General features: G+C 40.5%; 1 protein-coding gene across 2 annotated transcripts in view; it reads right to left on the reverse strand.

The window, feature by feature from the left end:
* LOC106582623 (protein TMEPAI) overlaps positions 1-14878 on the reverse strand; it is an 87401-nt gene that overhangs the window by 7676 nt on the left and 64847 nt on the right. Inside the window, exon 1 of one of the 2 annotated variants that reach the window (XM_014165850.3) lies at positions 3723-3953. The exons of the other annotated variant lie outside the window; for it this stretch is intronic. Coding sequence (XP_014021325.1) covers positions 3723-3783 — 61 coding nt within the window. The 5' untranslated portion in view covers positions 3784-3953. Of the gene's footprint in view, positions 1-3722; positions 3954-14878 lie in introns of those variants that run through there. 2 annotated transcript variants of the gene reach the window in all.

Genomic DNA, 14878 nt, shown 5'->3' on the forward strand with positions numbered 1-14878 from the left:
TTGTTTTCTTATGTCAGTCACTGACAGTCACTCAATGAGCCTATGTCAGCAACAAAAAAAAGATTGATAAGTTAGTCTAGTGGCCAGCTATCTAAACTTGCAGTAATCATGGTTGAATTACCGACCGGGGGCCCCCATTGATTTTGTTAGTCACGCTCACACAGATATCATATTAAAAACTGCAAACATTTATCCACACATACTGGCAAAATGTATAGATTTGCTGCAAATTTGCTTTAAAGCTACAACATTTTCTCTATACCCCATGGCAAAATATGTAGAAATGTGAAAAAAATAGTATTTTTTGCTTAGGACCGGCTCTGACTAGGTGTGGGTATGGATGTGGGTACACAGACCCGCGAGCCACTGCAGCCCCCCATGATTTGAGTTCAGATTTTTTGTTGCCCCCACCCCTATCAAAGTTGCCCATCCCTGCTCTAGGGGGAACAACATCATCACAATGACATTAAACACATTTCAAGTATAATTTATGACAGGTATGATGTCATTGATCTGACAACTTATACTGTCATCATGATCATCAATAGTTATGGCGCCGGAGGGGATGGCTGCCGTTTTACGGGCTCCTAACCAACTGTACTATTTTGTTTGTTTATTTCTCATTGTTTGTAACTCATTTTGTACATAATGTTGCTGCTACCGTCTCATGACCGAAAATAGCTTCTGGACTTTAGAACAGCAATTACTCACCTCAAAATGGACAAAGATTTTTTCTTTAATGAGTCTGACGCGAAGGATATACTGCATTGTCAAGACAAGGACCAAATCCCCGTCATCAGTGTCAAGAAAAGACGGAGAAAAAAGGGGAGAATGGCGGGGTGCTTTGTAAGAATTCACAGACCAGTAGGTAAACCACCACTACCCTCCGTATTATTGGTCAATGTGCAATCATTGGAAAACAAACAGGAGAATCTACGATTAAGACTATCCTACCAACAGGACATTAAAAACTGTAATATCTTATGTTTCACCAAGACGTGGCTGAAAGACAACATGGATAATAAGAGCTGGCTGGCTTCTCCACGCATCGGCAGGACAGAGCAGTTACGTCTGTTATCTCAGCTCACTGGTCACCACAGCAGCACCCACCCGTAGCACGCGCTCCAGCAGGTATATTTCACTGGTCATCCTCAAAGCCAACTCATCGTTTGGCCGCCTTTCCTTCCAGTTCTCTGCTGCCAATGACTGTAACGAATTGCAAAAATCACTGAAGCTGGAGACTCATATTTCCCTCACTAACTTTAAGCATCAGCTGTCAGAGCAGCTTACAGATCATTGCACCTGTACATAGCCCATCTGTAAATAGCCCACCCAACTACCTAATCCCCATATTGTTATTTTTAATTTTTTTCCTTTGCACCCCAGGATTTTTACTTACTTGCACATTCATCTTCTGCACATCTATCACTCCAGTGTTTAACTGATAAATTGTAATTATTTTGCCACTATGGCCTATTTATTGCCTTACCTCCCTAATCTTACTGCATTTGCACATGCTGTATATAGACTTTTCTATTGTGTTATTGACTGTACGTTTGTTTAGTCCATGTGTAACTCTGTGTTGTTTATGTCGCACTGCTTTGCTTTATCTTGGCCAGGCCGCTATTGTAAATGACAACTTGTTCTCAACTAGCCTACCTGGTGAAATAAAGGTGAAATAAAAAATATATTAAAAAAATGGTCCCCTCCTGTACTCCCTGTTCACCCATGACTGCGTGGCCAAGCACGACTCCAACACCATCATTATGTTTGCTGACGACAACAGTTGTAGGCCTGATCACCGACAACAATGAGACAGCCTATAGGGAGGAGGTCAGAGACCTGGCAGTGTGGTGCCAGGACAACAACCTCTCCCTCAATGTGAGCAAGACAAAGGAGCTGATCGTGGACTATAGGAAAAGGAGGGCCGAACAGGCCCCCATCAACCTCGATTGGGCGGAAGTGGTGCGGGTCGAGAGATAAATGTTCCTTGGTGTCCACATCACCAACGAACTATCATGGTCCAAACACACCAAGACAGTTGTGAAGAGGGCATCTGACCGTAAGGCACTACAGAGGGTAGTGCGTATGGGCCAGTACATCTACAGTGACCTATATACTTGGCGGTGTCAGAGAATTGTCAAAGACTCCAGTCACCCAAGTCATAGACTTTTCTCTTTGCTACCGCATGGCAAGCAGTACCGGAGGGCCAAGTCTAGGACCAAAAGGCTCCTCAACAGCTTCTACCACATAGCCATAAGACTGCTGAATAATTAATCAAATGGCCACCCGGACTACCCCCTGTATATAGCCTCGTTACTGTTATGTAAATCTTGTGATACTTTTTGATTTTGTTACTTTTTTTTTATTTAGTTTATTTTGTAAATATTTTCTTAACTCTATTTCTTCAACTGCATTGTTGGTTAAGGGCTAAGGGCTTGTAAGTAAGCATTACACGGTAAGGTGATGATCACTGGTGATATTCAAACATAAGAATGTCTTAAGAATGTCATAAGCATTTCACGGTTGTATTCGGCACGTGACAAATAAAATGTTATTTAATTTGATTGGTTGCTTCCAGTGAAAAGTTTGTTATTTACTTCCTGGAAAATACCAACTTGGGTGACATCTTGCCCAATACCAACAGAATCTATTAAAATCAAATCAAATGTATTTGTCACATGTACCGAATACAACAGGTATTACCGTGAAATGCCTTACCACCATACCGTGAAATGCCTTACAACCTTACCGTGAAATGCTTATGACATTCTTAAGACATTCTTATGTTTGAATGTCACCAGTGATCATCACCACTCCAATAGTTGTGTGTGTACAGTATGTTTGTGCCTGTGCGTCTCTGTTTGTCTGTCTGTCTGTCTGTCTGTGCATGTGAAGTGAAAAGAGTGAAGTTATTGGTCAGCTTAGAGGCTCTATTGATCCTGAGGCGATGGGAGCTCTTTTCCCCAGCAGAGTTCACAACAGTGTCGATGCAGACAGACAGAGCAATCTTTGTTTGTAGACAGGGCAGGACAGCCTGACCTTCCCCTCCCCCATGTGACCCCAGACAGACAGAGCATGCACGCACGCACACACACACACACACAAACATCCACTCTTTCTAACTCAGACACATTTTGTGACACTTCAGCAGTCAGAGAGAAAGAGAGAGAAAGTTCACGGACAGCCCTACATAAAAAACCCAGCAGGGACTTTTGCCCCAAGCAACTACTTCCATCAAACACAGACAGCCTAACTAAACAGATAAGCACAGCATAAGATAACACAGTAGCTTCCTCTGTGAAACAGTCTAACCTATTCTATTCAAGATGACAAAGAGACCAAGCTATGCAAAGAGTGTGCACATAACCCAGATACTGAAAAGCTCTCGCAGGCTAGACAGACTTGATAATAATGTTCCAAAATTCCATAACTCTTACCAGCAACTATTACACAACGTTGTCTGACTTGCTGCTGCATTCAAGGAGAGTTTGCCATCCTCACACATCAACAAAGGTTTTTATCGCAGTTGTTAAACACAGACAACCACACAATTGGAAAATAAACTGAAATTCAAGAAAGTCTAGAAAATGAGCACAATGACTCATCGCGTTACACTTTTGACTTGGGAATAAAAACTCCAAATGCATTAACTTTACATAATCATTAAAATACAAGATACACAAATATTAAAATCCCAAATCCAAGAATGCACAACTCACCGCTACATGGAGTTTGAACGCAGTTATAGTGGTGGTGGGGACCTCCTGAAACCGGCTGCATCGTCTTACCCCCTAATACCTGAACTTTGGTGAGCGAGAACGAGACGACACACACACTGCGACTCACAAAGGTCTGCAGCCTTGTCCCCACTTTTTCTCACACACATTCCTCGACAGACACAACAGCTGACTTCCTGCAACCCCCCTCCCCCCTCGCTCAGAAATATGGGGGGCAAGTAGAGGGAGGAGGCAACGAAAGAGAACAAACAGACCTCGTTTTCCAGAGGGAGAGAGCGGGATAGGGGGAGTGGTAGGACAGACCACAGAAAGACAGATGGGTCAAAGTTGGAGGGAATAATGATATGAGAAAGACAGAAAGAGAGAGGGATGAGGAGGGTGAAAAAAAGAGAGCTCCGATGTGGCCCAAAGCCATTGAGTCTAGACTGATTTTTTTGATCGAGTGAATTTTACTTGAAATATGAGAGAAAGGAAATTACCAGAATTACCACTGCAAAGCACATTCCTATATATTTATTAATTTACTGTAAATTACACTTCTTCATAACACATTTATTTACCACCTTAAATACACAAACCTGCAGATAATACAAAAGTATGTTACTAGAATTACTCAAGTTATTAAAGTCAACTGTTATGGTAAAGAAACACAAATACAGTGCGTTCATAAAGTATTCACACCCTTCGGCTTTTTCCACATTTTGTTGTGTTACAGCCTGAATTTAAAATTGATTAAATTGAAATGTTGTGTCACTGGCCTACAAACAATACCCCATAAAGTCAAAGTGGAATTATGTTATTACAATTAAATAAAAGATGAAATGCTGAAATGTCTTGAGTCAAGTATTCAACACCTTTATGGCAAGCCGGAAAATGTGCTTAACAAGTCACATAATAAGTTGCCTGGACTCACTCTGTGTGCAATAATAGTGTTTTACATTTTGAATGACTACCTCATCTCTGTACACCACACATACAGATCATTGTAAAGGTCCCTCAGTCGAGCAGTGAATTTCAAACACAGATTCAACCACAAAGACCAGGGAGGTTTTCAAATAAAAGGCACCTATTGGTAGATGAAAAAAAAGAAAAAAGCAGACATTGAATATCCCTTTTAGCATGGTGAAGATATCAATTACACGTTGGATGGTGTATCAATTCACCCAGTCACTACAAAGAAACAGGTGTCCTTCCTAACCTGTTGGGGCTAGGGGGCAGTATTTTCACGGCTGGATAAAAAAACGTACCCGATTTAATCTGGTTACTAATCCTACCCAGTAACTAGAATATGCATATACGTATTATATATGGATAGAAAACACCCTAAAGTTTCTAAAACTGTTTGAATGGTGTCTGTGAGTATAACAGAACTCATTTGGCAGGCAAAACCCTGAGACATTTTCTGACAGGAAGTGGATACCTGATGTGTTGAATTACCTTTAAGCCTATGCCATTTAAACACACAGGGGTTGATTAATGTTTTGGCACTTCCTATTGCTTCCACTAGATGTCACCAGCCTTTACAAAGTGTTTTGAGTCTTTTACTGTGAGATCTGACCAAACAAGAGCCATGGAACGGTGATGGCCGATTAGACTCTGGCGCGCGAGTTCATGTTGGGTACCCTCGTTCCAATACGTTATAAAAGAGAATGCATTCGTCCACCTTGAATATTATTCATGTTCTGGTTAAAAAAGGCACTAATGATTTATGCTATACAACGTTTGACATGTTTGAACGAACGTAAATATATTTTTTCCCCTCGTTCATGACGAGAAGTCCGGCTGGCTTAGATCATGTGCTAACAACACGGACCTTTTTGGATCTAAATGATGAGCTTTTTTGAACAAAACTACATTCGCTATGGACCTGGGATTCCTGGAAGTGACATCTGATGAAGAGAATCAAAGGTAATGGATTATTTACATAGTATTTTCGATTTTAGATCTCTCCAACATGGCCGTTTGTCTGTATAGCAAAGCATATTTTTCTGGGCGCAGTGCTCAGATTATTGCAAAGTGTGATTTCCCAGTAAGGTTATTTTTAAATCTGGCAAGTTGATTGCGTTCAAGAGATGTAAATCTATAATTCTTTAAATGATAATATTTTACCAATGTTTTCTAATTTTAATTATTTAATTTGTGGTGCTGACTTGACTGCCGGTTATTGGAGGGAAACGATTTCCTCAACATCAATGCCATAGTAAAACGCTGTTTTTGGATATAAATATGAACTTGATAGAACTAAAAATGCATGCATTGTCTAACATAATGTCCTAGGAGTGTCATCTGATGGAGATTGTAAAAGGTTAGTGCATCATTTTAGCTGGTTTTATGGTTTTGGTGACCCTGTCTTTGAATTGACAAAACATTACACACAGCTATTGTCAATGTACTCTCCTAACATAATCTAACTTTATGCTTTCGCCGTAAAACCTTTTTGAAATCGGACAACGTGGTTAGATTAAGGAGATGTTTATCTTTCAAAGGGTGTAAGATAGTTGTATGTTTGAAAAATTTGAATTTTGACATTTATTTGGTTTCAAATTTGCCGCTCTTGAAATGCACCTGCTGTTGATAAGGTGCACCACGAGTGGCACGCTAGCGTCCCACATAGCCCCAAGAAGCTAACTCAGTTGCTGGAGAAGAAGGAAACCACGAGACCAATGGTGACTTTAAAACAGGGATAGGAGAAAAACTCAGGCTGGATCAACAAGATAGTAGTTACTCCACAATACTAACCTAAATGACAGAGTGAAAAGAAGGAAGCCTGTACAGAATACAAATATTACAAAACATGCATCATGTTTGCAATAAGGCACTACAGTAAAACTGAGAAAAAAAATTGGCAAAGAAATGAACTTTATGTCCTCAGTACAAAGTGTTATGTTTGGGGCAAATCCAACACAACACTGAGTACCACTCTTCATATTTTCAAGCATGGTGGTGGCTGCATCATGTTATGGGTATGCTTGTCATCGGTAAGGACTAAGGAGTTTTTTAGGATAAAAAGAAACGGAATGGCTCGGTCTGCTTTCCACCAGACACTGCGAGAGAAATTCACCTTTCAGCAGGACAATAACATAAAACACAAGGCCAAATATATACTGGAGATGCTTACCAACACGATATTGAATGTTCCGGAGTGGCCTAGTTATAGGACCGCATCGCAGGGCCCACTGGCATGCTTTCTCCCTTTCTTCACCCCCTCCCTAGGCCCCCTCTCTCCCTATCCAGCTGGGCTTCAGCTCTCCAGCCCAAACACTCACTCTCCTCCCCCCCTTGGGGGTTCCATAGACAGAGCCAAATGTCTGGTTCCACTGACATGTCTATTTGGGATATTATATTATGTAGAATCCAGGGACATGGTGTTATTGGGTACCCTATATCATAGGCTAGGCTTACATCGTATCAGAGGCTATTAACAAAGCAACAATGAAGCCAGCTACATTTACATTTACGTAATTTAGCAGACGCTCTTATCCAGAGCGACTTACAAATTGGTGCATTCACCTTATGATATCCAGTGGAACAACCACTTTACAATAGTACATCTATATCTTTTTTTTGGGGGGGGGTGTTAGAAGGATTACTTTATCCTATCCCAGGTCTATCCCAGCTACATCGTCTACAACCAACATTGTGTCTTGTGAGAAGTCTTTTTGTGTTGGTATTAATTGATATTTTGATTTGATTTATTATGAACCCCATTAGTCGATGCCAATGGGGCAGCTAGTCAGCTAGACAGCTAGTCTGTCTTACTGGGGTTCAACACATAACAAAAAATACATTACAGACAAAAGACTTTACAATTGACATACAATAATGCACTTTAATCCAGTAGTCCATTTTCTATCTATTGTTTCTGGGTCATTTTAACAGACGAACCATTGCATGAGAGTAGTAATATTGTTATGAGAAAGGCAAGCGAAATGGAAGTTATTCATCTTATCGTTGATTCAGTCACGCTCCCCTTCATGCTCCTGAATGGCTTATGTTTTTGGAGTGTTTTTGGAGTCTGGTCCAGGAATGGTTGTTATCCCATAATATCAGGGTGCAGTTGGACCTGCAAACTGTATTGCTGGGGGATTTGAAGGACCACAGTCAGTCAATGGGAAATATCATTGTGCTCTTGGGTAAAAAAAATTTTTGTAGGGTTTATTTTTTCGGAAGAAATGTTGCAGATGTGGAGGTCCACATCCCTAGTTAGACACCATGGGAGAATGGAGGGATGTATTGCGAGAGGAAATGGTAGAATGACAATTTATTGGGAAACATGGGTTGATCTGTGGCTGTCTGAAGGGTGGAATTGAAGAGTGTTGGAATAATTATATACATCAATGTACAATATAAATGTTTGAGTTCCTCCAAATCAGGAGTGAGGGTGGGGATGGGATTATTGTATGTTTTACATTTCGCTATTTATGTTTTATGGTTTGGTTTCATGCTGTGAGCGGTGTGTGTTCTGGTCGTGGTAGTTATGGGTGCGCTCGCTTCCATGCCAGCCCGGGCGACGGGTGGAGCTTGGTTTTCCCCTACCTTAAAAAATCAATTTGGGCCAGGAGCAGGGCCTTGCCTTGCCGGCGTCTCTGGGAAGGTGGGAGTGAGCGCACACACTGACCAGAGCACCTACGGATGGGAGCGGACATTTTTATTGTCTGTGTATTGTATAGTATTTTATTGTTGTTTTAAAGAAAAATCAATAATATTACATATACAGTGCCTTCGGAAAGTATTCAAACACCTTGACTACTTACACATTTTGTTTCGTTACAGCTTCATTTTAAAATGAATGACAAAGCAAAAACAGGCTTTTAGAAATGTTAGCAAATGTATTAAAAATAATAAACAGAAATACTTTATTTACATAGAGTAACAGTCAAAAGTTTGGACACACCTACTCATTCAAGGGTTTTTCTTTGTTTTTACTATTTTCTACATTGTATAAAATAGTGGAGACATCAAAACTATGACATAACACATATGGAATAATGTAGTAACCACAAAAGTGTTCAACAAATAAAAATGTTATAGTTGAGATTCTTCAAAGTAGCCACCCTTTGCTTTAAAACCTGTTGGGGATAGGGGGCAGTATTTGCACGGCCGGATAAAAAACATTCTCGATTTAATCTGGTTACTACTCCTGCTCAGTAACGAGAATATGCATATAATTAGTAGATTTGGATAGAAAACACTCTAAAGTTTCTAAAACTGTTTGAATGGTGTCTGTGAGTATAACAGAACTCATATGGCAAGCAAAAACCTGAGAAGATTCCATGCAGGAAGTGGAAATCTGATTTGTGGAAACATCTTCAACACTTTGCCTATAAAACACACCGTGAGTTAGGATTAATTTAGCACTTCCTAAGGCTTCCACTAGATGTCAACAGTCTTTACAAAGTGGTTTGAGTCTGCTATGGTAGAAACTGACCAAAAGAGAGGCTTGGAAAGTTGGTCACAGGGGGAGGGCCATTACTACTATGACGCAGGCGCCCATGGGTACTCTCTCATTCCGAAACGTTTAGTAAGACAATGCAATCGTCCGCCTTGAATATTATTGAAGCTCTGGTTGAAAAAGGCCCTAAAGATTTATGTTATACAACGTTTGACATGTTTGAACGAACGTAAATATATATTTTTTGCTCTTTCGTGACGACAAGTCCCGCGCGCCTCGTACATTATGAGTAGCCTTCGGAACGCGCTAACAAGAAGGAGCTATTGGGACATAAATTATTAACTTTTTCGAACAAGACTACATTTTTTGTGGACCTGGGATTCCTGTAAGTGCCTTCTGATGAAGATAATCAAAGGTAAGGGAATATTTATAATAGTATATTTGATTTTAGATGGTTCCAAGATGGTACTAATCTGTATCGCCTAGCCTATTTTTCTGAGCATACCACCTCATTTATTGCAAAGTGTGATTTCCCTGTAAAGTTATTTTTAAATCTGGCAATGCAGTTGCATTCACGAGATGTTAATCTATAATTCTTTGAATGACAATATTACATTTAAAAAATGTTTTCGAATAGTAATTTTGTAAATTGTAGAGCTGATTCACCGGAAGCATTTCAGGGAAAATGTTTTCTGAACATCACGCGTCGATGTAAAATGCTGTTTTATATATAAATATGAACTTTATCGATGAAAAAATGCATGTATTGTGTAACATGATGTCCTAGGAGTGTCATCTGATGAAGATTGTCAAAGGTTAGTGCTGCATTTAGCTGTGTTTTGGGTATTTGTGATGCATGCTAGTTGCTTTGAAAATGGCAGTGTGATTTTTTTTTGGCTGGGTACTCTCCTGACATAATCTAATGTTTTGCTTTTGCTGTAATTGACAGCCCAAAAAAAATCACACTGCCATTTTCAAAGCAACTAGCAGTAGATTTGGATAGAAAACACTCTAAAGTTTCTAAAACTGTTTGAATGGTGTCTGTGAGTATAACAGAACTCATATGGCAGGCAAAAACCTGAGAAGATTCCATGCAGGAAGTGGAAATCTGATTTGTGAAATCACCTTCAACACTTTGCCTATGAAACACACCGTAAGTTAGGATTCATTTAGCACTTCCTAGGGCTTCCACTAGATGTCAACAGTCTTTACAAAGTGGTATGAGTCTTTGTAAAGACAGTCTTTGTAAACACTTCCATCAGATTGTGCTGCTTTCCCCTCTTGTAACAGTTGCTCAAAGAGTCTCTGACCGCAGTTGCGTGATTTTTTTGTTGTTATTTTGGAGCACACGGCCCCCAAAAGGTCTATGCACTTCCCATCCAAAACAGTTTGGAACAGTTCGTACATATATTATGAAGACATTTTGTTCGTTTTGGTCTTTGGTAAGATTTTTTTCAGCTGTTCGTGCAAAAAGTCTATGCCCCTTCGTTGGTCATTGGTCAACAGTCTTTAAGTGTTTGTTGTCATTCAACGATAGATGACTTGTTTTACATTTTAGTTTGATGAAAAATTGTACGACTAAGATCTCCTCAGTAAAAAACTGATGGACAAACAGTATCTTTTCTAATTTTTCAAACAAAGGTATTTTAAGGGAGTAAGTGAGCGCACTCGTTCGGTGTTAGGTGGATGCCAAACCGAAGCATGCGGGCCTTTAGTCTGGGAAGTTGGGAGTGGCCAGATAGCAGTTTGTGTGTGTGTGTGTGTGTGTGTGTGTGTGTGTGTGTGTGTGTGTGTGTGTGTGTGTGTGTGTGTGTGTGTGTGTGTGTGTGTACAAGGAAGGGTGGGGGTTATCAGTCTGTAAAACTGTCTGTTCACATGGGCAGGAAGAGGGGGGGGGGGGTGCGCATGCCTGTGTGTGTCTGTGACAGAGGGGGTTGTAGATGAGAAAAGACTGTGTTGAAAGGGGTTGCAGTGCTCAGAGCAGATAGGGCAGGTTTGCACTGTGCAGAGTCACTGAGAAGGGCAGAGCAGCGAGAGACCTAGACAGAGAAGAGTGATAGAGAGACACGAGGGGGGGGGGACAAAACACATCGCTTTTCATTGACTTTGGAGCCACAGTCACACAACCAACAAGTGTGGGAACTTTAGACTGGGATACTCACACTATTGATACGGGTGAGGTAAAAAGGAGTGGCGAGGGGAAGTTGGGCTAAGTGAATTATTTAGCTTTCGGGTGATTTCTCACAAAACTAAAAGGAAAAAGCCATGATGTAAGGGATTTTCACAAAATGTTATCCATAGAACAGTCCTTTGGAGGAATGATTGTTGACATATTTGTGACATTTTGGCCTTACCCAGGCCTCCTTTAAGACTACATAATGCTTCATCTCTAGGTGCTACAAAGCAAACATTTGTGTCATATGAACCTTTACCTCCTGCACTGTAATATGAGTAGTATTTTGATTTCAATAACAATTTTATTTAATTACATTAATTTATGAATAACGGAAAATAAAAACATTAATATTGAAAATATATTTTTTGATATTGAAATATTAAATGTAAGAAAATTGTTATTGAAATAAAAATACTCATATTACAGAGAAAGCGGTAACCACCAATCTTTCTAGCGCCTACAAACATTATGGAGTTTTAAAGGAGGCCTGGGTAAGGCCAAAATGTCACGAATATTGCAACTTCAATTAATTATTTCTCAATTATGCTTTAAGTTACAAATGTCAAATAAGTCAACAATCCTTCCTCCAAAAGGACCCGTCTATGGATTACATTTTGTGAAAATCAATAAAAGCATGGTATTTTTGGTTTGTTTTAGTTTTGTGAAGTATCACATTTTGCCTGATATAGGGAGATTATAGCGTAGATGCTAACACTGATCTGCTCAGTCAAAAAGTTGGGAACTTAGATAGAGGTTAGTCAGTAGGGCTGGGCGATATGGCCCAAATATAATAGAACAATATTTTTGTTGATTTATACTCAACCAAACTAGGAGAAAACATACAGTGAAGTAGTCTGACTTCTATAACTTTACATTTTTGTTGCCATTGTATCTAAACATTGTTAAAGACTATATTGTAAAAATCAATACCAGTATGTGGAGCTTTCAGTGAAATTCTGAGACTACGCTTTCTTAGAAGAGCCAATTGAACTGCAAGCAAGGCATTCACCACCCAACACCCAGCTTATGGCTGGAGCTTTGGTGAACTTCATAGGTGTTTGAGTGTATGTTCACACATGTCTGGTGGGTTAGGTGGTGGGGGAGAGAGAGGGAGGGTGAAAAGGCCCAAAGTAATGGGAAACCTTCCTGGAGTCTTTGTTTGGACAAGTCTTGGGGGGAGAAAATGTTCAATAAACAAAGCTGACTGTGCTTTAATCAAACTCAAGTTATAGTAATTATTTCAACCCAAACAACAGGGGCACGCATGAAGGAGTCTAAATGGATTTGATAGAACAAGCGGTAAGTCCAGACAAGAGCTGTCGGAAAACAGGTCTAGTGGAACTACGGTTGTCATCCAGTCAGGAGGAAAGGGGGCCATTAAGACAAACAAAACCAGAATTGTTGCTCTTTAAAATCTCTGCCTCTGTATTTTATGTTTTCAGACTTAGCTTAACATCTCAGAGCAAGTTTCAATTGCTGCCCGGCGTGTCTGTTAAGCATTTCCAGACTCAGAAGCAACCCACACCCATTCAAACACAGTTTTACTGAGATGCTGAATATGAGACTCATAGGCCTAGTTAAGAGACATTCACAGACACATGTTTACATAAATGTTTTTGTCATTTAACAGACACTCTTATTCAGAGCCACGTACAATAGTAGTGAGTGTATACATTTTTCATACTGGTCCCCCATGGGAATCGAACACACAATCCTGGCATTGCAAGCACCGTGCTCTACCAACTGAGGTGAACGGGACACACAGTATGGGAATACACACATACTAAGTGGACATAACACACACAAACCCTATAAGGGAGATAAGCAGGCAGACGTGACACAATGATATGGAGTGCACACGGTGCAGTGCTTTTTCAGTTGATCTTTATTTCACCAAATCTGTCCCATGAATGGATTTAAAATGTATTTCGGGCCAATATATTTTTACAAGAGCGGAATTGCAAAACAGAGAGAGAAAAAATAAAGCCACTGCAATGAAGCACCAGTAAGGGAAAACTGAAGCACCAGTAAGGGAAAACTGAAGCCCTGAAGCCTTCTTCACAACAATTGAACCGCTCTCCTTGAAGTTCTTGATGATCTGATAAATGGTTGATTTAGGTGCAATCTTACTGGCAGCAATACCCTTGCCTGTGAAGCCCTTTTTGTGCAAAGCAATGATGACGGCATGTGTTTCCTTGCAGGTAACCATGACTGACAGAGGAAGAACAATGATTCCAAGCACCACCCTCCTTTTGAAGCTTCCAGTCTGTTATTTGAACTCAATCAGCATGACAGAGTGATCTCCAGCCTTGTCCTCGTCAACACTCATACCTGTGTTAACGAGAGAATCACTGACATGATGTCAGCTGGTCCTTTTGTGGCAGGGCTGAAATGCAGTGGAAATGTTTTTGGGGGGTTCAGTTCATTTGCATGGCAAAGAGGAACTTTGCAATTAATTGCAATTCATCTGATCACTCTTCATAACATTCTGGTATATATGCAAATAGCCATCAAACTGAGGCAGCAGACTTTGTGAAAATATTTATGTCATTCTCAAAACTTTTGGCCACGACTGTGGATGTCTGCCACACCTTTTTATCAATATTGTTAGTCTCTTGTGTTTATTAAATGGATCACAATATTTTCTTTACAACTTTGGGTAGTAAACCAACAGCTTTTGCACATAATGAAATTCAATTATATGGGCATCCTCACAAATCAAGGCATTCCTCCATGAAAGCAATTCAGTTTGTCCTTCTCTTAGACTTAACCAGTCCAGGAAACAGCTCCTCTATGTGTGGTTTATTTCCTTCAAAAAAGGTTTGGATTAGTTAAACCATTCCTGGTGAACAAGCAAACCATTAGGCTACAGCAGTACTAATAGTTTCGATGTTGGCCTCTTCAATGGTAAAAGCGAAATCTGAGATCCTCTTCTGCTTTTTGAGGTGGAATGACCCATAAGGAAGAAAAGCAAACCCGAGGAAGCACAGTCAATGTTTGTTCCAGCGCACAGCTTGTGCTTACCCACTTTCGGTCTGTGACTGTAGCCGCCGCTTGTCTGAATCGGTCAGGCTTTGAAGAGTGAATTTTATTTTTGGGGGGGGGACGGGTGGACGGGTGGACTTGAGTCTCGTCATAACCAGGTCAAGGAGCCAGGGGCAAAACAAGACACCCATGCCATCTTTACCATATTCACCATGTCTGTGCCCCTTCAAACTCGTGAAATATGTTGAATGTCTGGGACTCACCACTCGCTGACAGTTTGCCAGAGGATAGAGGATAAACAAAATAAACACACATTTTCTCTCTCATCTCGGATTCGTCCCAAGGGAGATTCGCCCCCTCCCTATCCTCTCCCAGACTAGACAGATCTGGCAGCTTCAGGGAATGCTAGACTACACCCCCCATCTACCGCCCCACCTAATTTCGCCCCTAACTCCCCACCCCATCTATTAGAAGACACAGTGGAGGCCTGGCTGGCAAATTACTGAAACAAACAAGTAAGGGGAAGAACAAAGGATGAGCCGGGCTACTGGATTAACTTGACTACTTCCACATTGCTACAAGAGT

This window comes from Salmo salar, chromosome 22 (genome assembly GCF_965601325.2).
Source record: "Salmo salar chromosome 22, fSalSal1, whole genome shotgun sequence".
In the NCBI taxonomy this organism is placed as follows: domain Eukaryota; kingdom Metazoa; phylum Chordata; class Actinopteri; order Salmoniformes; family Salmonidae; genus Salmo; species Salmo salar.